Below are 25,200 nucleotides of genomic sequence, written 5' to 3' on the forward strand. Positions count from 1 at the left end.
GCACGGGGAGGTTTAAAAGATAACCTCCAGAGGTCCCTTCCACCCCCATTCAGTCTGTGATTCAGTGAACAAGTGAACTGAGCGCAGAGTCACCAAGGTATGAGGGATGCTAGCACACTCCTGTATGTTGTATCTGAGCCTGTCATCACAGATGAGGCTGTAGCTACTTTCACACCCCAGAGAAAGACGGTGAGTAGGAGCTCACTATGGGAAAACCCAGCCAGCGCCTGCTCTGGTCCTGAGGGTCCCTTGGGAAACGAAGTACCACAGCTGGGTACAACCAAGCTGTACTTGGAGGTTCACAGATTGGACACCCCTCCTCTAGGTAATTAATTTTCGATCTCACAGCGAGAATTCAAAAGAGAAAGTATTTTAATATAGCAGCTGCACTGAAGACAGCAGAACTGTGTTATTGGAGCTCCTTTAGGGTGACGGAGCTCTGGCTCACTGTCTGAGCTGTACCCAAACCTGGCAGGAGACTCTAGTTCCAGCCAGCCCATGGAGAAACCTCTAAAGGACACAGTGCCCCACTGCATCTCAAGGCCAAAGTCAAACTGCCACAACAGCAGAAGGCAACAGTGAAATTAAATTGCAGTCCCTCACCACCACATAAATGACATCACCACAAATTAAGCACTGTGGATGCGTATAATTAAGTCAAGGTCAGTCATCTCTAGGGTTCTCTAGCTAAGCCCAGGATCGTGGTTAAAATAAGACTCAGAGATTTCTATAATTCAAGATTTCAAATGACAGTTTTTAGTGATGTGTCACTAAAAGACACACTAATACTGTGCAAAAATGGCTACAAAATGCAGGTTTACTTTGCAGGTTTATAATCTAAAAAGTATTATGGCTTGCTGGAAGTACCGCTTGACTGATAGGCTCTTTTTCAGGATCTAGCTTACAGAGAAGCCACCCCAGAAAGCACCTAAGTACCTGGACTGGGAATCTGGCCATCTGGGTTTAGCTCCCTAGTCTGCCACAGATTTCCTATGTGAACTTGAGCAAGTTTTTTAATGTCAAAGGATCAAAAATAAGAAAGATGTAGAGTAAAATTGCTAATAAGTTTAAGCGACTTTCATGGATGACTGGACTCTGACAGGCTTAGGAAATCCTACAAGGTACTGAACTCTTTTGTAACTTCCAACCCTTCTGACAGAATTTAATTCCCTGTCACTACAAGAATCACGCATCCTCTTCTTTACTGGTCTGAAGCAAAACAGGTATCTTTGACATGTTGACTGCTCCTTGTAGGCAGCAGTAGGCAAGTCTGAGGGTTTCAAAGTACTAAGAACATTTTACTGTTACTGAATTAAAATAATGAAATATCCTCATCACAGCCACTGCCTCCAGCCCTCAGTGAGGGTACACGTAAGCAGGAACTTTTCAGCAGCTTGCAGTAAGACTCATCACTGTGCAAAATCAACGTTTTAAAATGAAGTCTGGAGTCGGAGTAGTGTCAGACAAGTAAATAGCCATCACTGGCATATTTTGTGTTCTGAGACAGATCTCTTCAAGTTGAAAAACAAAATGAGCTTATTCTGGTTGGCTTGGCAAAGTCAATTCATCTCCTCAGGAGTAGCCTGTACCATGAGCAACAATTTGACCATTTTAGCTGTCTGATAGAAATGCTAACCCTTCCACTCTGATGCTGAGCTTATTTACTCATCTCAATTCATTCTTAATTAGACTGCAGACCGATACACCATGCATAATTTCTAATTACTGTAGACCACCAATATGAATCCTTAGTACCATAATCTTTTGTGACAATAGTACATACAACCTAAACTTTTCACTGAATTCCCAAAGAATGTAAAATCTTGCTCAGTTTCCCATTTTCTCCTCAGCTCCATAATTTCCAGTGATATGTTAAAACCATTTCAGTTCTAGGGGAAAATCCTTCTCAAATTTTCCATCCATTGGTACGGAATCACTCTGTACTATAAAGGCAAAGCCTAGTTGTGCCAGACACGAAGGTCTCTCAAGAGTCAGAAATACCAACAGAAAAAGTACCCTCACAAACATTTCAACCTTCAGTCTAAAGCTAGTAGCTCTTTCCATGGCCTCTTCTAACAAAGTAATGCCACATGTGCAAAAACCCCCACTGTAAATATATAGTGAAAAGCGAGAATAGAGAGAGAGGGCATGTTGGTCATGCTGCCAGATGCCCTAGACAGGGGGTTGACCTTAGACTGAAAACGTAATGCAAGAACCTGCCCAGACTCAGAGACAATGAAGGGGTCAGAGGAATGGCAGCATGACCCACAGCTCACTGCAAGATGCCACAGAGCTGGCAAACCAGGGAGGGGAAAAAGGCACAAGAAGTGGCAAACCTTTTTTTTCTAGGGAAAATTACATGCAACAGTTGAACCTATCAGCTCATTGCTGACAAAGAGTGGAAGACCTTACTAACCTGCTTTCCACTCCAGCTTCTTTCTCATCCCTGCTTCCCAGCCACCTCTTGTCCCTTGCTGATACCTAATGGTGCTCATCAGACTGGAATTCCCATGACCCGTCCTCTCCCTCTTTGCCAGGTCAGTGAACTGAATGGGCCTGCAGATGGGGTCTGAACAGTGTCAGGGTTTGTTGTCAGAAAATAAGTGACAGAAGTACGCAGCCAGAAACAGGGAAGAGGAAAAGGCATGAATTCCTTCCTCTCAGCCACAGAGGACTACCAGATCAGGTCAAATCACCTCATGCAATTTTAAGTTAGCTGAAGCTACTCACACTTCTAGAATATAAATTGTCTTTCAAAGGAAGTCCCTCAAAGGATGAATAACCTGAGATCCCCCTCTGTGTAACTTTTTGGATTAATGGTCTATTCGAGAATCACACCCAGGAGAATGCATTTTTAGAAGACTGCAGCACTACTTGCAGAAAAACTAACCCTCTGAAAAAGCATACAGAAAATTTTCCTACAGTTATGAAATGTTATCCATTCTTCATTGTTCAATGGAGATGCAAAGCTGGGGGTTTTATTGTGAATTACTAACATCTGCATTTCTATATATACAGAAATGCTCCATTTTTCTCAATATTCACAAAACTTCCTTAGATATGAGATATCATGGAAGGAGTTGCATCAATGGCTCCTTACCTTTCCCAGAAAAGTGGACTGCCTAACAGAGCAATAAGAATGGTAATAGGTCTCCAGCACTGAAGAAATGATCACCGATAATGAAGAAGAACTGTTCTAGGGGAGGAAGGCAATTCAGAGAAGACTTCAAAGTGATTTACTTGCAGTTCCCAATACTGTTCAGGGATGATAAAAAAGAAACTTGAATAAAGATAAGACAGATGAAACAAAGAAGGTGAAGATTAAAGAGCTACTAGGAATGTAAAGGACAGGAGTTAAAAGCAAAAAGAAAAGTGATTATCTAAACTTCTTAATGCACAAAGTACCGGAAGATGTGTCAGTTGTTGTACAAGACACCATCCCTGTTGTTTTTGCCCCAAAGAGCCAAACTCATTACCTGGAATTAATCATTAGGAAGAGTAAGTGCGCACAGGCTTTCCCTTGTTTAACTCAGCTCGACCAGTAGGTGTCACAGCAGTCAACGGTATGTTTGTACAGCAATTTCAACCCACATAGGTATCTAGTTTGAAGAAAGCTAAATTATGGTAGTTAAAATAAATCAGGTTTAATTAAAACAAACAAACAAAAAAAAAAGATAAGAAGAGTCGTCATTAGTCTTTTCTATGACTTTCCATCAGATATTTCAAGTATTCTTAAAAGGTTTGGAAAAAATGCAAACCAAACAGATTGCCAAACATATCAGCAAACACCACCACTCTTACATCTGCACTTAGAGCTTTAGTGAGACATTAAATACTCCGTTCTGGCACAGGCAAAAAGAAGAGAGATGCTTACTGCCCCCTCCCCAATTGTATTAGCCAGCCTAACCAACATGCAGGGCTGAGGTTTGTTCCCAGACATGCCTGGTCTGCAAACCGCAGCTAGCAAACACCAGGCTGTCACAATATGAACGTAAAGCCAGAGCCGCACGGGTTGCAGAAGGAAGCGAATTTCAAAACATTTTTTAAAATTCTGTACTTCAAAAGAAATGGAAAACAAACACATCTGAGAGAGCTCCTTGGGTTTAGCCTCCTTTTTCCTGGTGCATATGCTCCAGCAGCAAAACTTTGGGCTGAATGTTTTCCTACCCTTCCCCAGCACTAAGGGAAGCAGATGGGCTCTAATCATGCTCCAATATAGCAAAGAAGAAGAAAAGCATATGATGGTATCCCCCATGATGAGTCTGCCTTTATGCTTGCCAGTCAGCTGTGCACATATAAAGTGATCATGACTTTGTTTGGCATTTCCTCTGGAACATATGGTGATTTACTATGCAGTTTCCAGCATGTATTGACACTGTTTTGAATTGCACTTAAATCTTTCCCTACTACATGCACAAACATAAATACATGTGTTTTATGTTTAGGGTTATGTCTACCTGATAGCGGAAGAGTCCTGCCAGTAGCTGAACAGCAGCTGCTGAAAGCCCTCCTGTCCCTACTGCCCAGAGATTTAAGTGGGAGGAAATGGCTTTGTGTGTTGGGGGAGACCATGGCAACTTGCTACCAAGCAAAACAGCTTTAAACAGACCACCTGTGCCCAGGGGACCCACACCACTTGGCTGAGCACACCAAATGGTTTTTATTTATCAGCATCCAGTCCTGCTCTACCCCTTCCTGACTAGTCCTACTAAGTAGTGGGCTTGCATAATCATCCAAAAATAAATCACTAAAATATGAAAATTATTAGACATACTTAACAATAATCCCTGCAGCTACAACATTTTTCATAGCAGGCATTTGGCTGGCAGGTTACACAATATAACATCCGAGATGTGAATCGGAGCTAAAAAGAGGGAAGTTATAAGCATATCAGTTAAGAAGCCCCACAGATTTAGGCAGTGCTCAGTTCATTACCAAGATACAGCAACTGTGACAACTGGATCTTCAAAAACCGCAACTTTGGAACAAGTAACATTTTTCTTTTCTCATCAACAACTGAAGAGACCATCCAACAATTAATCTTCACACGCCAGAAAATACACCTTTAAGTAGCATTAATAAGAACACAGGTTAGATGTAGCCGAGTTTGGGATTCCACTCAAATTTCATGAAACCAAGAGAAATATGAAATAACATGTCCTCTGAAACACTAAAATTGGAATATTCTTTTACTGTATACTTTTCTTAAAACAAGAAAACTCATTGGATTGTCACAGTGTTGTCTGCTGATCTTCACACAGTCATATTTGTAACTCTAGAAACACTTAAGAGAAGAAACATAATTTGCCTTTTAAAAGACGGAAGTAATCCCAGTGAACAACCTTTTAGCCCTTCACTGGTGGGGAAAATAACTGTACTGCCCACAAGATACATTGTATAAAGAAAATGTAATTATGTATAGTATTAGATGGAACTCTACTTCACCTTGCTTTTAAGAAGCTATTACCATTTACTGATCTCAGTGCATAGACTCCACCTTATTTAACACAGACGAACTAAGAAACCCTACCAAAATAAACCCGTATACTGAACATTCATTTACTTCTCCAAGGAAAAGAGATGAGAAAGAATAAACTACATATGGCAAATGTTCCACTGTTAGTGCTTTTGCTTTATGCCTCACCGGAAGACACTGGGAAAACATGGTGATAAACGCAGAATGAGAGCCTGCGTAAGCATAAACCCAAATAGAACTAAAGTTTTTTTAAAAAAAGAAGTAAATATATTATTGTTATTTTAGTGGTATAAGATCTAAAACTAATTAGGTGAAAACAGGTTATTAATAGCACTTTTAGAGCCTAAAAAGTGTCATGCAATCAAGGAGTCTGCCTTTAAATGTCTTATCTTAGAGTGTGTTAAGCAAGCCAGATAAGAAGCACTCATGATTACTCAAGGCACTTAGGTTAGTGGTTCACTCACCTGAAGCTCCCAGGCTTCTGTGAAAAGCTGCTGACTACTGGCTTCAAGATCTGAGAAAACTTACTAAGGACCAAGAATGACATGAACAAGAGTGCTTCAAGTATCACATTCAGTCATCAAAACACTGATTTCAACAATGCCCTTCTTGAAACAGTTACATTTATAAGTTAAAACTAGACTATTATCTTTCAAAGCCCCTGCTCCAATCTCACCTAATGCTGCATGCACGCAGATCCCCCCTTAAAAGAGGTAAGAGAAAGCTTCACTGCTCTGCATTAATTACCTTTCTGGAGACAAGTCATAGCCTTGTAACTCAGGCTCCCACAATGTAACTCAACACCAGGTTGTAAGGGGGAGATGTTCTCTGGAAAGCACAGGTTTCAAGGGAAATCAAAGTGGGAGCTCCTGCCTGGGTGGCAGCACTAGAATCATAATCAAGGAAATAAAAAGGAGCTTGATGGAACCCTAACAAGCATGAGTCAATGTATTTCACGCTTGTCTGCCATCAGGAAAGGCAGAGACGCTTTACCAGTGCCCAATAAAAAGAGCAGTTTAATTTCCAAGGTCTAGCAAGCAGCTTGTTCCAAATCTGTTGTTTGCTTCACTGGAGTATAAAACAAAATCAAAATTAAATCATTTGTCTGTTTCTCTAAATCACTTAGGATGTCTAAAGGCAATTGAAGCTTTTTAATAGTAAACAAAGAATATTTGTTTTGCAAAACAATCTTTACCAATTAATAGTATGCTATTAAAGAAAGTATTTCTGGAATCTTTTCTTGTTCACTCTCTTTCTGCATTAAGTATAAGTTGCAATATCTATGTCCTAAAGAAAAACTAAAATGGGAAGCTTTCTAATGCAATGATGATTAGAACACCCTAAAATAAGCATGTGAGAACGGAAAAGCCACTGACCCAGCAATAGCCAAATAACAGCTAACGTGAGCTACCTTTACACTACACCCATCTTAAAGGTAATTTGTTTAGCTTTGTATTAAAAGACTTCTTCCCATGCAACTTCAATCTGCTCACTCTTGCCTTATTGACCGTGCAAAGAACTCATTAAGTATGTACAAAAATAAAGGGACTAGAAACCTCTGGTTAAAGAAGGATCAGGAAGTTCAATAGAAGCATTCTCCACTGATGTCAGATCCATTTTAAGAGGCTCCCAGCCATGAGAGGTATTCCTATTTGTTTGTTTGTTGTACAGCTCCATGAACCACAAAATACCCTGCACTGAACTGCGCTGGATTTCAAAGCAATGGTTTACGCTTTGAACAGTTTGTGCTGGAAACCTCCAATACCCCAGAAGAACAGTAATCCTTTTTAAAAAGCTTTTCTTCCAGATCAATTAACGCTGACACTCCTACAGTAAAATTAACAATATTCAGTGTCACCCTGCCTTTTCAGAACAGCCCTGAATACTGTGTACGCAAGATGGCCTCAGGTTGGCACACAAATGTTGTCTTCTTTGCTGCTGCCCAGCCTGGTGTCTCCAGCAGGTTCTAGCTGGTCTTCAGTGCATGCCGGGGGGCACCTACTGCAATAGATACCACCATCTCTTGCAGCTAAGCCAATTTAGTCTTTACTACTACACTGTTTGTCCATGCCATGCACGCTCCCATAAAAGAATGCGTACCACATAACACAGGGGCCCTGCTTAGCTCTGCTACCTGCCAGCATCTCTTCAGGCAAGGTGAGGGGAATGAAGACAGAAATCAGAACCAAGAGATATCGAGATCTCAGAAAGGTCAGCCTTCCTCCTCTGCCTCCTCCTAGGTCCATCTGGGGCCACACCTGAAAAGCCAAACACCACCAACCTCTAGGTGCTTGTCCCAGCAGACCTGTTTGCTGACACAGGGCAGAACGTCCCTTCTCCCCGCTTCCTCAGGCTCTCAACTCCAGCAGTGGCTCCTGAGACGGTGCTCTCACAACTCAGCAACGTGACACAGTTCACAGAACATGAGACATACTAATTGTTTGAACAGATACAGCTGGCCCAGGTCACCTTCAAAGGCTACTCAGAAGGTATGGGGTTCACCTGCTAGTGGGCAGAACAGAGCAAAACACAGAGGCAGAGTAAATCTGAAGGGAAAACGTGACCTGGTGGTATGCTCAGGCAGAGGCAGGCAGCACAGAGTGCTGAGACTGGCCCAGCACATCCCAAGCACACACGCGGTTGCTACGTGAGTCTGGGTAGTCTGACAAACTTCCACATTTGGCATTCATCTAGTCACCGGGGAGCAGCAGCCTCCAGCTGGATCACATGTTGTTACTCTAAGGTGGGAGGGCTGCAGGATGCAAGTGTTATATCTCTTCTGGTCCTTAAAGCAGCTTTGTCACTCATGTTCACATGGGAGGAGCAGGAGCAACAGGACCAACCATGCACCTGATACCTGGTGATATATACTGAATAAGATGGCTTTTGATGATCACCATGGCACAGGCCCAGCAGCATGACAGGCCCAGCAGCATGACCTGCCCAGCGGCAGAGGTGGGCTCCACATTCATGCCACACAGCTTTTGAAGAAGCATGCTGGGTACCTCTGGTTCTAGGACACTTTAAGGTAGTAGTGAGACATGATGCCTGCGCCACTGTGGTCTCACATCAGACTTTCTAGAAGGCACTAGAAAGCTGATAGGGTTAGAATTGGGTACTAAAGCAGCCTCGGACACTAGGTCACCCAGACAGCTGAGAAAGCACCTCAGGTGCGGTAATGTCACTAGAAGGTGCTCCTGACTTCTTCATCTCCTTCTGTTGACTGCTTTAACAGTATTCCTTGGGAACCATGAGAGCGTACACATTCCTGTATTGCAACTTCTGTTGGCCAGGAGGGGTGGCAGATAGGCTGTCAAACAGTGTAATCAGAAGCGTGCTTGTTCCTTAGTGGCCAGCTAGGGGAAAAGCTGGTGAATAAGACAGTTTGAGGTTGCTCTTTATTGTTGTTACTGTGTCCACCTGGTCTAGGAAAAAACTAAAAAAGAATAAGCTGCCTCTTTCCCCAATCACTTCCTGCAGTCCTATAGCCTTGTGGACCACGCACCACCAGCTGCTCCATTCATCCAGTTATTTCCACCCATTTCCATGGAGAGATACCAGATGCTCCACTCCTCTCCTGCCTCTTTCTCTATTTAACTTGCTTATCTGCTGAGAGGCTCTCTTTGTGCATGCAATATTCATCAGAGGAAGAGGGATAAGCTTGTGTTCCAAGTACCATTTTTCTAGTCTGTCTTGGCAACCTTATCCTTGTTTTTGCTCACTCCGTTGCTTCCTTTAGCACACTTTGTATGTACTATTAAATATTTATTATTCATAGGGTAGCTTGTCTTTCAGACAGAGAGCAGACACAAAGGTCCTTTACAAGACTGCAGCACAAAATTAGAGTCTGCTCTTCCACTACACATGGCATAATTCAACATGCTACGCTACATGCTGCAGAACTTCAAAGATCTTCCACACTGTGTAGAGCATATAGCTAGAAAATCCTGTTCCTCATCATCACTGCGAGACACTGCAATCCAGGAAGTCACTTAAACCTCTACATTTGAGTTTCCCTTCACATAAGACAAGAAATTATTCAATATCTTATAAAAAATTAAAGAAATAAAACCCCACATGAGATCTTTTCATGAAGTGTTGCCTTCATATACCTTAAATGTTCTGTAAGGAAATTCCAACATGTAAGAAAATGACAATATTATTAAAGATAATCTCGTAGGGGTCTTATAATTCTACAAAGTATGCCTTTCTGAACAGCTCCGTGGTGGCAACGATGGAGTTTGGAAAATCTTACTGATTGGAAAATGCAGCGAACCAAGCAATTTGCAATATTTAATGACAGATTTTCAGAGAGCACAATAAGGAACACCCCTAAGTATTTTTGAAGTTATGCCTTTGTAGCATTAACAAATATGATAACAAATAGATATCATAAAAATAAGAGAGCACTAATTAATTTAAATAAACTGTCATAAATTTCTGAAATATATTACAAATCAGAAGCCACAGGTTTTCCAAACTCCTTTCATGGCTGCATCTGTGTTACAGAATGGTTTGGGTATGAATGATGAAGGTGATTTATGAACGATTTTGATTGTCAAAAGGAAATTACAGTTTTGAACATTACTGACAAAGAACATCATAATGCTTTTATGTTAAAGGATAGAACTGATCCCAAATGACACCCTAAATAAAAGCTTTTCATTATTGCTTCTTCCAGTTACTCCAATGAATTTGTTGTTGAGCCAAATGTGAATCTCCTTTTCCAGGAAGGGTACAGGATAATCACTGAAAGCATGTAACCTGCTGAACTACCCATACAACTTTTACTCCTACAAGACTTGCTGCTTAAGCAATTTGAAAAATGCAGGCAAGGGAAATCAAAGGTTAATAATATGCTTTTGGACTACACCAAAGTTCTAATAGCTAAGTCAATACCCATTTGTTAGAGCCAACACTATTTTCTTCCCCTGCTATTGCTTTGTATCTTAACATGAGCAAAGGTTACAGCATCCTCATATTTCATATCTAGCCTAAACCATCTGATCAAGTACGTGATGAAGACAACAGCAATTTTGTTTTCATTAATCCACATAATAACTGGCCATAAATAACTTCTTCCCTGTTACTGTGAATTAATAGTGAAACCTTAGGAAACAATTAATAAATTGCCCATCCCCTTACTTAGAGGAAGACTGTAATATGCCTCCCTTCTGCAGCAGTGCAAAGAATGCTAGTTTACAGGATTTATTCAAATTTTTTACAAAAAACAGGCCTTGAAGACTGGAGATAAATTTATCTATTCTTATCAACCTGGTTATACTGTTAGTTCTCTGAAAAGAGTAACATCCTGAGATTTTTTATTGGGCTTTTGTTTGGGTTTAGGGTATGGGTTTTTTTAAGAATAAAGGCAAAAAGATTTCCAAAAGGGGAACATAATTCTGCATTTTCACACAAAGACAATGCTTATGGCAGTTTACCAAGTAAATCATCCAGTAAGTTACAAAATTATTTTGGCAGAAATTCTCCTGGATTCTCTGATGTCGGCTGTGTAAACGAATCACAAAATAATTTTGTTGTGTGGTATATTTATTACAGAGCATATGTGATAAATGACCAAGCGTGAAGTTTATCAGGAAAGTGGAAGCACATCCTCTGGAATATTAAGATGAAGGCATGGTACCTTCAGGTGAATTGCAAGGCAAGATTGGGCTGGCCATATGGTTCCTGAGGACACATGCTGGGGACCTGGTGTAGATGCAGTTTACCAAAGTCACAAAGACTTTGAACAAGGCGTGTCTTGAGAGTTTCCCTTTCTGTATTTGGAAAAGACCCCAGAAGATGGTGACAAAAAGAAGAAACATTTAAATATATGGTTACAAAAGCACATAGTGTTCAAGTCTCAAATATTACTTCAATTGGGTGTCAGTTTTTCACATTCATAATGCTGTACTAATTAAAAATGGATTTAGCAGACTTAACTCCTGATAAAAATCTGGTGAAAAGATTATGCAGTCTCATAGCTGCAGAGAGACAATGGATTTGGACCTGTGGTTAATTAAGATCACTTCATGTCTAGCTGCACAGTTGGTTGTGGAGAGCACTACTCCTACTCAGAGTCCTATATGGTCAGCATTTTAAGACACTAAGTATATTCAGAGTAGCCTACCACTGTATGCTCCTGCTTCAGTTAAGGGACATATCACTGAATGCAGTGTGTGGAAGTTCACACCCTGTTTTGGAATTTAATAGTTAGAAAGAAAATGAACGGGAACCAAAAAAAAGTGATAGCAAGAGGGAGAATAGTGACAGCGTTTTCAAGTGGAGCTGAATGTAGAGTCCCCTCTGCAGTTGGCTAATTTAGAAAAATTACTCTACAAATACTTAGTACATTCATTTGCATAGGACTTTAATATTTTATGTCAGTATCAAGTATCACATTTCTGTTTGAAAATCTGAATCCAAACAGGTGTTTGACATGATAATGCACTTCCTTTTGAGGAAGGAATCATACACAGTTTGAGGAAAAAACCAGTTGCCTGCTGCAAAAATAACACCAAATAAAGAGGGGCTGATTTATGATCCTAGTCTCAAAGCATTTCATTAAGTTCTTACATTCAGCCACAGCCCAGCACAACACCCTCTTTACCACTTGACTTTAGCTGTGGCAATAATAGTCAGTACCTACAATCATAGCAGGTCATTGGCAAGGTGCCCTATCAAGTTTTGTTTGCAATTGATTCATTCCCATGATGGTGAAGCTTACTGGATTTCAAAGCTCAAAACTTTCACAAGGCCACACCTAGTAGTTATTCCACTTCATGTTCAGCAGTCAAACACTTCAGTGTCACGCTGGAATGGGCAGCAGCCTGTAAAGCAGGTTGACATCAGACACCGTGTTACCTGTGTGGCTCTTTTGCAGCAGGCTTGAGACTAAGGAATGTGGTACATTCCTGGCTGTATCCCTCCAGCAAGATACTTGTTCAAAGGCATCTAGAAGGCTGGTCCTCAAGGATGGACACAGGAAAAGCATCAGTTGCCTAAACGTGTAGGATAGCTTGACACAAATACTGTGGGCACCTCCAAGTGCTCATAATCAAGCTGGGAAACTGCTTTGTTTCACACAAAATCTTAACAGCATTTGTCACATTTAAGGTGAGCTACTTGTTTTATGCCCATCATGGTGCATAAAATAGAGTCCTTGCAGGAGCTGTGGAGACCCGACTCAGGTACACAAAGAGGAAAAGGATGTCTTTTGTCTTGCTGTCCAAGAGCTCACAGTTACAATAAAGGTCTCAACATTTACGCAAGAAAACAGAGGACCTGTAGGTAGGGCTTCATCTGGAGCAGGGTTCACAAAGTCCCTACACAACATTAGCAGTAACTTCCAGAATTTTATTCCTTTTTGTTATAGGGGGCAGTTTCTTCAGCTTTCTTTGGAGAGCCAAAGAAAGAATCAATCTGATCACTTGGATTATGAAGTTTGATTGCTCAAGGATGTAGGTTTGCCATTGTAACTCAGCTTTCATATTGCACAGCTATCTACGTTCTCTCTCCTTCATGGAGTGCCTTGAACAAGTTGAGTGTTTGGATTTGCAGTCCCATGAGTCTGGCTTTTAGTGACCTTAGAGAAGACCAGATCAAAGGTGTTATGCCAAAAAATTACACCCTTTTAGTAAGAGTTTGTCCTAGAGTCAGCTGTTTCCCAGACCACAGACACCAGACACCATTCTTAGAGTTGAAAAAAAATAATACAGAAGGGTATTAGGGCATTGTCCTGTCTTTTGCTTGGTCAATAATGCTCCACAGTGTATGGAGAACCAGGGTATATCAGAAAATACAGTCACCAGGGCCCAGAGGTTACCAAGGCATTGACATAACCAGTGCAGTTAAAATACACGATAGAACATGGAACATACAGGCAAAAAAGCCTGGGCAACAGCATTCATATATTAGAAAAAGTGTATAATATTTGGATTACTTGAGAGACAGCAACAGGCCAATAATTATACATATATGTACACATGTACACACACATATATGACAGGCACCAATAAGAAATTAATTTTATTTTATTTTATTTTTTAGGTTAGAAATACAGAGAGATTTTGAAACTCTGGCCTCTCACTCATGGTAAGCAGTAGAAGGTAGACTTCAAGCTTTGGAGAAAGGGTAGGAACTCTGAATTCCCATGGGATGTCCCCTTCCTCTTTGCCAGAATGATCCAAAAGTGGACTAAGGCACCTCAGCACATTTAACTGTGAGCAGGCAGTAGTGTGCCATGCACATACTGCAAATGAGAATAACACACTGTACAGACAGGCTGCTCTTCAGCCTCCCTGGTGTATCTGTATTACACTTCTATTTATCTAAGTCAACAGAATAGTAAGAAAAATCTCAGTTTAAACTAAGGACTGTTCCTTCCTACTGTAAAAATAGTAGTGAGCATTTCATGGTTTTCACAATGAAGACCAGATTCCCAGACTGTGTAAGAACAGTTAGTCTTTTGGATTATCATCTTCCGTCCCTGGTGGTGGGCCAACATTTAGAATATCCCCAGTTCCTAGGAAATTCATTTTCTATTTTAAAAAGCCTGAGGAGAGCTATTCTGAGGAATACTCAGCCACGCTAAGTAACTTTTATCTATATTAAAATTATTTCTATGCTTTAGTCTACGTGGGTGGAGAAGGGTAAGAAATCAAAGTAATGCATTTTCTTCTGTTGGGATAAACAAGCTGGTGTGGGTGGTTGTGCCAGAGAGAAAACCCTTTTTTAATGTTAACTTTCTATTACTCATCTGAAAATAGCTTCATAAAAGCCAAATGTGCCTTTTTTTTAAAAGGATTAAAATGCTCTGAAACCAAATTTTATTTTAATTCACCATCAACCTTGTTAACTGTATTTTTCATCTGATCAGAATAGCTTTACCATTTATGGAAAGACTTTATGAACACTCTACAGATTTTGAAAAAGTCAGAATTTTTTTCTTTTATATTTAAGGCAGAGTATTTTATGGGTCACTGAGAAAAAAAAATCTTTCAAAAAAAATTCAAGTGGATCTACTCAAAGTGTGAAAAACAAACAAAATATCAATCCTGTTTCTGGATTAATGAATGAAGTGCTTAACTGCAATTTCAGGACAACCAGAACTTGTTTTTATCACATCTTTTTTCCAAGTACTGACAAATAATTGGAATGTCTTTCATTGACATAGTTTTCCATACTTAGAAAGCACATTGTGAAACAGATAGAATTCTGATTTTACAAATACAGTCTGTACAAATTTAATTTCTAATTCAGTAATCAGAACGCAAATGATCATTAAGTATCTAGTGACCAGTGTGGGAAAACCTGTAAATCTACAATGGCACATAACAGGAAATACTCTCTTACTGAAAATACTTCAAGGCAGTTATGGTTTTAGTATCAGCTTCATAAAAGAATCATATTCTTCCATTTTAAGAGGAATTGTAATTCAAAATTCGCCCTTACTAGCTCTCCCATCAATTTATTTTATTGACGGTTATTCATACCTGTTGATCACTAGGTTACTTTTAATGGGATTTACTAGTGAATGACCTACCAGAATTTCAACAACTTAATATTCCTTTGGGGAAATACACTTCCTGTTCTGCATGGTATACTAAGTTATTTCTTTATAACAATTGTATAGACATTATACTATAGCATTTAAATGTACGAAAAGTTGCTCATTATTCACAGCAGGAGAAGGCATTGCAAACAAGCGATGAATTAATCAGATCAGTTTGGAAGGGATTAGTCATTTAAGAGCACTTTAAAGAAGCATTTCACTACTTACCCACATATATTAGTCTAAATTACAGTTAAAATTTACATGAAAATGTATCATGTACCTAATATGAGCAACAGAACAGGTCTGTTGTCTGTATTGGGTATATGTGGCAAGGATTTGGTAGTGGGGGGGGGGGGGGGGGGGGGGGGGGGGGGCGTTCTGTGAGAAGGCACCAGAAGCTGTCCCTATGTTGGACAGAGCCACTTCTAGTTGGCTTCAAGATGGACCCACTGCTGGCCAACGCTGAGCCAATGAGCGATGTTAGTGGCACCCTGCGATAAAATATTTACGAAAGGGTAAAAGCACTGCACAACAGCAGCCAAGAGAAGTAAGAATATGTGAGAACAACAACTTCGCAGCCCCCCAGGTCAGTGCAGGATGGAGGGCAGGAGGTGCTCCAGGCACTGGAGCAGAGATTCCCCAGGCAGCCCATGGTGAGGCAGGCTGTCCCCCTGCAGCTCATGGAGGCCCATGGTGGAGCACATGTCCAACCTACACCCCTCTGAGGGGTGTCCATGCAGAAGCACATCTTCTGGCAAGGCCTGTGGCCCTGCAGGGGACCCATGCTGGAGCAGTCTGTTGCTGAAGGACTGCACCCTGTGGAAAGGACCCATGCTGGAGCAGTTAGTGAAGAACTGCTGCCTGTCGGAGGAACTGACATTGAGGAAGTTTGTGAAGGATTGTTTCCTGTGAGAGGAACACCATGGTGGAGCATGGGGAGAGTATGAAGAGGAAGGAGTAGCGTAGGCCAAGCAATAGGAACTGACTGCAACCCCCATTCCCCAACTCCCTACACTGCTCAGGGGGAGGAGGTAGAAGAGTTGGGAGAGAATTTTAGCCTAGGAAGAAGGGAAGGGTGGGGAGAAGGTGTTTTTTAGATTTGTTCTTATTGGTCATTATCCTACTCTAATTGGTAATAAATTAAATTAATTTCCCTAAGTCAAGTTCATTTTCCCCATGATGGTAATTGGTGAGTGAGTGATCACCTTGTCCTTATGTTGACCCACAAGCTTTTCATCTTATTTTTCTCCCACTGATTTGTTGAGAAGGGGGAGTGATAGAGGAGCTTGGTGGGCCAAGGTCAACCCACTACATTGTCTTAGAACCTCTTTGTTAATTATGTCTTGTATTGCACATATATATCCCCACTATGTAAACTATTTGCCTGTAGTCAGATCTTCCTCTGTGTAACTAAGGCTCGAGGCCATATAGATCTAAATAGAACAGAAATAACTTTAAAATTTAAAAGTTTTGGAAACTAAACTTTAAGATGATGTCTCTGAAAGGTAATTGAGTTGCTCTGGGCTGAACATTTACAGTCACCGTAGAAATACGTATGTTAAATGCTTGCAGTTGGTCAAATCCTCTCCCAGTCTGGGTATTAAGGCTTTACCTGAAGGGTCCAACAAGCTGCAGGACAAATGGAAGAAATCCAAAGGCACACTCACCACGGAGCATGGGGTTTCAACTCATTGACAGCCACATCACTTAAACTGTCCATAGCAGACACGCAAACCTAACAACACGCAGATACCTCAGAGCATTTTCAGTCCAGTGCATAAAGATGATTTGCACAAAAATCTGTGAGCTACATACACAGTTATCTGTTAGAGACAGATAAAATTTAAGTAAGCTGTCCAAGGCCAGAGAGATGATGCAAAAATGCGATATTAAATTTACCAATGAAGAAACAGAATAAAGTATATTTTGCTTACATTGGCATGGAGAAACAGGGAATATAACAACATTCCACTACCTCAACAACTGCTTTTAAAAGGCAGCATGGGAAAGAACAGACTACTTAAGTGTTCATTTGCTTTTGAAAGGTTTTTTTTTTAAATTACAGCTTTGCCTCCTGGCCAGCTAATATGTCATAACTCCCAAGCCACAGACCCATCCAGACATCTCAGTCATGTCCAGTGTCCTGGGTTTGCTGTGCTGTAAGATGCATGCCAGCCAAGCATCAAACCCCTCTTCCCACAGGACTTGTGGGTTTGTTTTGGTGAGTACAAACACATCTGAAAGAATGGTCAAACTGACAGCCTGTTCTGAAATCCATTATCAAATGGGCTAATATTCTAAAATTAAAACCCTTCCCTCTTCTCGTTTTAAGAAAGCTTTGCTAAAATCTTCCAGCAATTCAGCCTTCCATATCAGAAAGAATTTTGGGATACTGTTTTGAACCTATATCATGAAAAAGAACTGAAAAGCTTGTCATGTGGAAAGGCAGAATACAAGGCCATGGATTGCCTCTCTGAAAACAACCTGCTGCCAAGCCCCTCGAGATTTAAAATCGAGGCTTGACACTCCTAGCTGAAATGTTTGATCTGAAAGAGGTTCTCTCTCTCGTTAGAGCTTACAGCACAGAAAGAAGAAAGGTGAAGCTAATGCTGAAAAGAAAAGCACAATTATATTTTAAAATTGCTTTTAGAAAGAGTTGGTGGGAGCCCTGTCCACTAGCACAGTTGGAATGGCATAGAATAAGCACACCACTACATGTACAAAAGCAAGTAATCTTACACCAGCAGGGAGACAGACTACTCTGCTGCAGTCACTGCTCTCTCAAGAAATATGTTCTGGCTAGAAGCTTTGGCTTTAAATCACTAAATCATGCTTGCTTTGTAAAAATGCAGCATGTTCTTTGCCATTTCTTTCAGTCTTCCAAAATCTTACAAAATGCATCCTACTGCATTCCTTCTTTTATTCCAGGACACAATTCTCAGCTTCTGGAAAAGCTATTTGTGTTTTCTGTCATGATACTCCAAAGCATTCAAAATTAGTCATTTAATCTCTATCCAGGCTAAAATGGCTTACTAGAGAAATCTCAGCTTAATAAATTATGTATAAGAATTCTCTCTTTTATGCAGCGTGTGCGATCATTTGAGCTATAACATCATTTACGGCTGCAGCAGAATGAACTGAGCAAATACACTGTGGTACAACCCAGTGTAAGTTAATATTGGTCACAAAGCTCATACACATGGAAAGGAGCAGCTGCCAAAAACAGAATGTTTGCAAGTGCTGCCAAAGGCTTTTCACATTCTTAAAGAAGGTGCCAGCAAACTTACACCTCATCACAAGCAAAAGCCAATGGACAAGTAGCTACCATCCGAGCTTCTCTCTTCTTATGCTTCTCCTAACTCACAGCTATGAAGTCCAGGCTGGAAACCCAGAAGTGTTTCAATATTCGTTGGGGAAAACCAGACCTCCATCCAGCCTGTGAATCCTGCTGCCCTCCAAACCTGTGATATTTCCTTTCATCTAGCAGACCCTCCATACGGGTGAGTTTGTCACTTGACCATCGCACATACCCATGGTGTCTACACTCTGGTTCCTCTCTGAGATCCCCAAAATGCAGATAAACATCAAGTTAACCTGCTTTAATTTCACAACCATTGTTAGAGCAGGAAGTGTTCTGAGAAATGCTCTGTCAGCTTCCTTTCAGCTGCAAAGCCCTTGAGTCTGACATACAGCCACCTGCAGCCACAGACTGCAGTTGTAGTTTCTTAAGATGTTGGAGAGAGAGATGCAGCAGCTGATTCTCCCCCTGCTTGCAGTTAGATGAGAATTTCAATGACTGGCATCAGAAAGAATTAATTAAAGCTCTCCTTTCCCTTCCCCTTTAGGAAAAATAAAAAGTTTTCTAAGTCTGTGCTCCAGCCAGAGTTAACTAGACAGCTAATGCCTCCTTCAGGAGGGATTTCAGTCACTTGAGGAAACTGCTTGGGGAGTCACCTGACAGTTGAGCCAAGAATTTTAGGAAAGAGGATATTTCACTGGTGCTTGTCGAGCAAGTGAGTGAAAGGGAACTGTTTTCACAGCACAGGTACAGACAGCCACGGCATGCCAGGGGCAGAGCACTGGAAGCATCTCCCTCAGCCACAAAGCCCTCAGACATCACAGGCAGTAGCATTTCATAACCGCAGCCCTGTTCTAGGGTGGGCATAAAGGGGACACACAGACAGAAGCGCCCTGCCCTCCCAGCTCAGCTCAAAGCACATCCAAGACCGGTAGGAAAAGCAGAAAAGGAATGAAGGGAAGATGCTTTTTACTTGGCCTAAAGCCAGCTCTAGGGTTAGCTAAGGTCAAGGCCAATTGGTTTTGGTAACTTACAACACACCTGCCTGCCTGGTTATTTCTGTCACAGTCGTTAGCAAATGGATCCAGACCCCAGTAAGTCTGAGGGACACCTGTAAAGTCAGCACCGCTCACTGGCACCAAAGGGCTGGGACAGGGAGTCCAATCTCCATGAGGGAAAGGATCACCGGAGGAGACCCAGCAGCCAAGGAACAGGTGAACGTGGCAAAAGAGTGGACCAATGCTAAAGCTCACTTCAGGCGAGCAAACTTGGCTAGAAAGCACCTTGCACTATGCAATGAGAGTACAAGGGCTGAGGGAAGGCATACACACCCCGGAGCTGGGGAGACCTCAGAGGAATAACCAAGTCTAAAAATACACCCATGAGATCCTTCAGGCAAAAAAATCCCCAAAGCTGCTTCTTCATGTATTTTGAATCTGTACGAATATATTTGGGATGTATATACAGTATCTATGCCCCAACTAGTTGAACACTTTTGGAGCCAGAGATGAAACTGTTTATTGAAATGAAAAGTGTAATTCTGGTATTTATATTCCAAAGGATATGCAATACATCACAAACATAACTCACAGAAGGTACTGGTTCATCTGAATTCTACAAAATTCCATTTGCAGAAATAGACCAGGAGAAGTGTTAGAAGCGACAGGCTGGGGAGCTATTTCTATAAAAGTTTCACAGTGATATAAACCAGATTAAATTCCAAACTCTGAAAAGTTGCCTTTTAATGTGCATTACCTCAAATCTAAAAGTATCGTACCTTCTATGCACTTCCAAAAGCATATATATTATTTACATTATTTAACATTTGCATTCTGATTGCAATCATCCTTTTTTCAATAAAATAAATAAAATTACAGTCTGTTAACCTAGAACCATCAAACTCTCACTTCCATTACCAATTAATGCCACTTTTCTCCTGACTGCAACTCAATTAAAGTCCAATTATTTGAATAACTGCATGGAAATTGCTATCATAAAATGTACCTTTTTATTAGGAACGTTTAGTGCAGAAAATTGACAGCCTACAAATTACAACACTCTGGTTAAAAAGAGTTTTGTAACCTGGGCTGGGAAAAGCTATGCCAATGAACATGGAGGGAAAGAGTGTCACTTCTGGAGTAGGCATTTGATTCTGAAGTTGGGACTTTTGGCTCAGAGCAGATCCAAAATTATGCAATCCTGCTAGTGTTACTGTGAGCTTTAAGAGAGTTGGTCCTTATATGCCTCAAAGTTTGTTATTTCTACTGATGTTAAAAAAAAATAGTAGTTATATATTCTTAGAACATCTTACCACATTGCCCACAGTTTTATTTTAAAATATGCCAGTCAGTGATACTGATGCTTTAAGTGATCTCAATACCAAATTATTTCATTTCTTTTACTTCTTACATTAATTAACACCAGGTAAGTAGCTGGGTTTTAAACTTAGTTTTTAACAGGACATCTGTCAATCTTCTGCAGGAACTCACTATCATTTGAAAAAAATATCCTATGAGGAAATCCTCAAGCATAAATCTGCTTCTTGGTTTTTAATTACATCAATATCCTACCAGAGCTTTGATTTATTTGACCAAAGTGTGGACAGCACATTCTTCTTTGCAGAATACTGAAAAGCTGAATTCTTTGATATTGATGACATATGCAGATAGAAATCACCACCACACTATCTTAATTTCAGCATGCCAACTCTGGGTACAAAAAATAATTAAAAAAACATACATATACTCTAGGCTTGAAGTCTAACAAAACAGACTTCAAAGATGAAATTTTTTTTATTTTTTCAGGTGTAATTATCTATGACTGACTTGGCACCTAGAAGTTACCATGGTAGAACATTAGGAACAGAAAAAAATCCCCTATCAAACATATTTCTTCAGCCAATCTCAACTATCTTTATATCATAATATTTTAAAGCAAGTATAGGTGCTCCAATGTATTATTATTATTATTGTCTTCCACATTACATCACAAAAACATAACAACTGAATTATACCTACCATAGTTTTAATAAATTTCTACAGAGGTGGTGCACTGACAATTACACAGAGAATTTAAAGTGGAATATTAGGTTATGAATATTTGCATTGGACAGAATAATGGACTGGCATGCAGGAAGAAATTAAGAGCCAAAAACCCCAAGGATAAAGAAAATGGAAACATTATAGATAAGCAAAGCAATTCCAAAATGTCATTGATACTAAAATAAATAACTCATGATAGAATCAATCATGTTCATATTACTTTTCCATTGTGATTACTGTTATTGACTCTTTTTGACTCTTGTTCTATCTGTTAAGATTTCATACCTTTCCTTCTACTTTCCCTGTAACTTCAGGCAATACTCCTAACTTCTCTTTAGCTCCTTTACAAACCACAGTTGCAGAAAGTGGTGAACACTGTTTATCACAAATGCATGACTGTTTGCAAATATGATGGAATATGTTCACTTCATAGAAATGTAAAATACTTTCACAAATACAGAGTCCAGCTCCCTATAAAACTAGCACTGGAATAAATATGGCGTTTAGAGTCTACATGCTAGCAGCATCCCTTAACAAGCTCTAAGAAACCTTCTTATACGAAAGGCTATGAAGAATTCCAGAATTCAAGCAATCCATTTTTTTCATACAGACAGTCTTTAAAAGTGTTCATTTGTAAGGTGTATGTTAAAATCAAAGCTACTTACCCTTTTTCTCAAGTTGTAAGTCAAAATGAGATTTCTGGAGAAGGAGTGTGAAAAGGCTGTATAGAACTCCAGCACTTTCTGCAGGGCGTCTCTCTTAATCACATGAAGATCACAGTAAGTCAAAGCCCTCACGTTAGCACAGGACTGGGCAAGGGTAGACTCCTTCCAGAACACATCACCAAAAACGTCTCCTTTGCCTAGAGAAAAACAGCAGCACTGCTTTCAATAACAGTACTATTTCCACCAAAAATATAAAAGAACATACATATCGTCTATTTTATGTGGTCAGAAAAAAGTTCTGTCTGGAAAAAAAAAACCTTCAAAATATTTCATTGATAACCTTCTCCACTATCCTTTCGTTAATTACAACAGCCCAGTAAAACTGCATCAGAATAAACTGCAATCAAAAAGTGTTTCATGTGACAAGTCCCCTTCAAGTATCAGTAAAGGTTTTCCGCTAAAAATCAAGAAAAGAAGTTTATTCTTGGTTCGTGTTCTCTTCTGTTCCCTTTCAAAGAGATTAATTAACAGGAACTGCTTTTTCCTTTTCTTCTTTTAACTGGCACGCAAAGGATTGATTTGTCTCTTACATCTATGTTGTTGAGTTTTCTTAATCTAGCTAACAATTACCCACTATTGTGTCAATAAAGCCATCTTGTATAATACATCAGTACAGTTACAGGCTGTAACAAAATGCTATTATACATCAGTATTAAAGTAAGTTTGCTGTAGTTCACTAGATCATCACCAGAAAAGTCTGTCTTTACAACAGTATAAAAGAGCAGATCTCACAACTCTGGTGGCTCTAATGCTTTTCAGCTGGTAAGAGTCTCAACAGAAATCTTTCTGTAGTTGTGCATGTACGCTCACATATAATACAGCAGAGGTTTAGGGTTACAATGTAATCCAAAACAAGAAGAGTACAGGTTAGTTATCAGCAAGATAATATTGACAAGGTAAGAATATTTAGCTGTTAAACCCTGGAAGAAAGAAAACATGGCCATTTCCTTACAACCTTCCCATGTGCCTGTCTCTGAGCTTGGGGCAGCCAGTGAAATCCCTGCTGAGGAATACTGCACCGAGGGCATCTGCAACAGTCTGGACACTACAACGCAGGGCAAGTATTATAAATCTGCCTGAGGAGCAGCCCCCAGTCTGAATTTCACTGGTTATACCCCAGCTCCAGCTGGACACAAAAGGGAGTGTTTAGGAGAAAGTTACTATCTTCTTTACAGTAACGGTCTTTTTCTTTTTTCCTCACGTTTTCCAACATATAATGCTAACAAGATAATAATATTCAGTTGTTACCTTGATAAAAAAAAAAAAACAAACTTCACTGTTCTTGTTTTAAATGGTATTTTCCTCTTAACCTACGTCTGTTGTGTTATATCACCACCGCACATCAATTTTCAGACAAACAACGAAATAGATTCACCATGTCTATCAAGTTGTGGTAGGGATGGACCAGATGGTCCCTAGACTTATAAGTGATACTTTGCCCATAGCAATTCTTAAAGCCAAAGCATTAATCAACATATACATTAGTTTATTGACTTCACCTAGGTCCTTTTAGATTTCATTCCCTAAATAAATAGTCATGTATGAAAGTCTATATGAAATCAAGAGAACTATCACAAGTAGAGATCAATAAAACTTCTAAACTAAAGCCAGAACTCCCATCTCAGCCCTTGAGCTGTGCTTCCACCATTATGTAATCTCGCCCATTAGATAAGCATTTTGTCTTTGAGGAGAAGCTATCATCCTGCTGGTAAACTACGCTGCAGTGCACTAAGCTGTAGTCGACACCGATGTGCTCCCAGTCTTCCACAAAAGCCCTGTGCAGTCCACCTGCCAGTGACCAGTTTAGACCCTGAACACTTTGAAGGAGCATAGACTATATTTCCATTTTAAATACATACATACACTGAAACCAACTGTTCCGTAAGCACATTTTTTTCCCCACAAAGTTAGGCAAAGGCACCATAATGATACCCTTTCTTCCACCTCTAGTCTCTTTACATACGACAGTGCCGACAACCAGAAATACTGTAAAGGCTGCATATCAGTAAGCACGGTGGCAGTCCAATAGCCCAGTGCAGTAAGCAACTTTTCATTTTAATGGCAATGACTTTTTACATTTTCAATTATTTAAACATACGCTTTTTCAGTAGATACATTAAAAATGGCCTAAGAAAAAAGTTTCCATGCACTTAAAATAGACCATCATCTCCAAAGGCTTTTAGACAAACACAATATATATTCAAAAATTGAGTGAAACAATTTTTATGCACCATAAAAACTGATATGCTTCACTGGGTAAAAATGGATTGTTTGCCTTTGGAATAAATATGCTTTTGCTCGCAATCTTCCAGGCAATTAGCTAAACAACTGTTTTAATTAACGCTCTGGAATCTATCAAGCATTGAAATGTGCCATCACTGATGAGCAACAGTTAGAGCTGGTAGTCCAAGCATAAGCGAGAGGAATTGTAGCTTGTTTCTAAGCGTATTTCTTAACATGTCCAGACAAATTTCCCTACCTTAAAATGACAATAATTATTTTACTGCCCCACAGTAACATGAAGAACAATTAGTACAATGCAAGTACAAACAGCGTGGTGCTGCTTTGCCTAAATATGAAATGACATACAGCAGAAGTCAGTTACATCTTACTCTTTTTAAAATTTAATTCTGCTTTTCACACAACCTAGAAAGACACAACTGTGTCCTTCACCTGTGGCAGCAACAGCAACCTCAGTGTCCCCTTGCTATTTCTAACTCCTGAAAAATTCCCCCTCCTGCAGTTTCCTGCCACCACAAGGAGCCACTTCCCTTTGGTGGCAAGAGCCACATGAAGGACAAAAGCAACGCATGACCCACCAAGTCAGATCACAGAAGCCTCAATTTTTAAGAAACAGATCAGGCTAAAAAACAAGTTGTACTGTTTGCTATCATTAACAATTTCCTTGAAGTCAATCGAGTTAACAGCCAGTGACTTAGTCAAAAAATCAATGCTACATTACAGTCTGATTTGCAAAGAAAGGCACACGTGCAAGCATCCCACTGCTTTGTTCGTCAAGTGCATTTTCTAAATGATGCATACCAAAAGTAACAATCTAGACTGTCAGATTCTAAAAAAACTTGTGTTTGACATTCAAAGAAAAA

The 25,200-nt window shown here is 40.1% G+C and overlaps 1 protein-coding gene across 1 annotated transcript in view; it reads right to left on the reverse strand.

The window, feature by feature from the left end:
* Positions 1 to 25,200, reverse strand: part of KCNH1 (potassium voltage-gated channel subfamily H member 1) — a 187,412-nt gene that overhangs the window by 57,565 nt on the left and 104,647 nt on the right. Inside the window, exon 10 of the mRNA XM_037405730.1 lies at positions 22,037 to 22,233. Within this exon, the coding sequence (XP_037261627.1) occupies positions 22,037 to 22,233 (197 nt within the window). The remainder of the gene's footprint in view (positions 1 to 22,036; positions 22,234 to 25,200) is intronic.

The sequence above is a fragment of the Falco rusticolus genome, chromosome 12 (genome assembly GCF_015220075.1).
Source record: "Falco rusticolus isolate bFalRus1 chromosome 12, bFalRus1.pri, whole genome shotgun sequence".
Classification (NCBI taxonomy): Eukaryota; Metazoa; Chordata; class Aves; order Falconiformes; family Falconidae; genus Falco; species Falco rusticolus.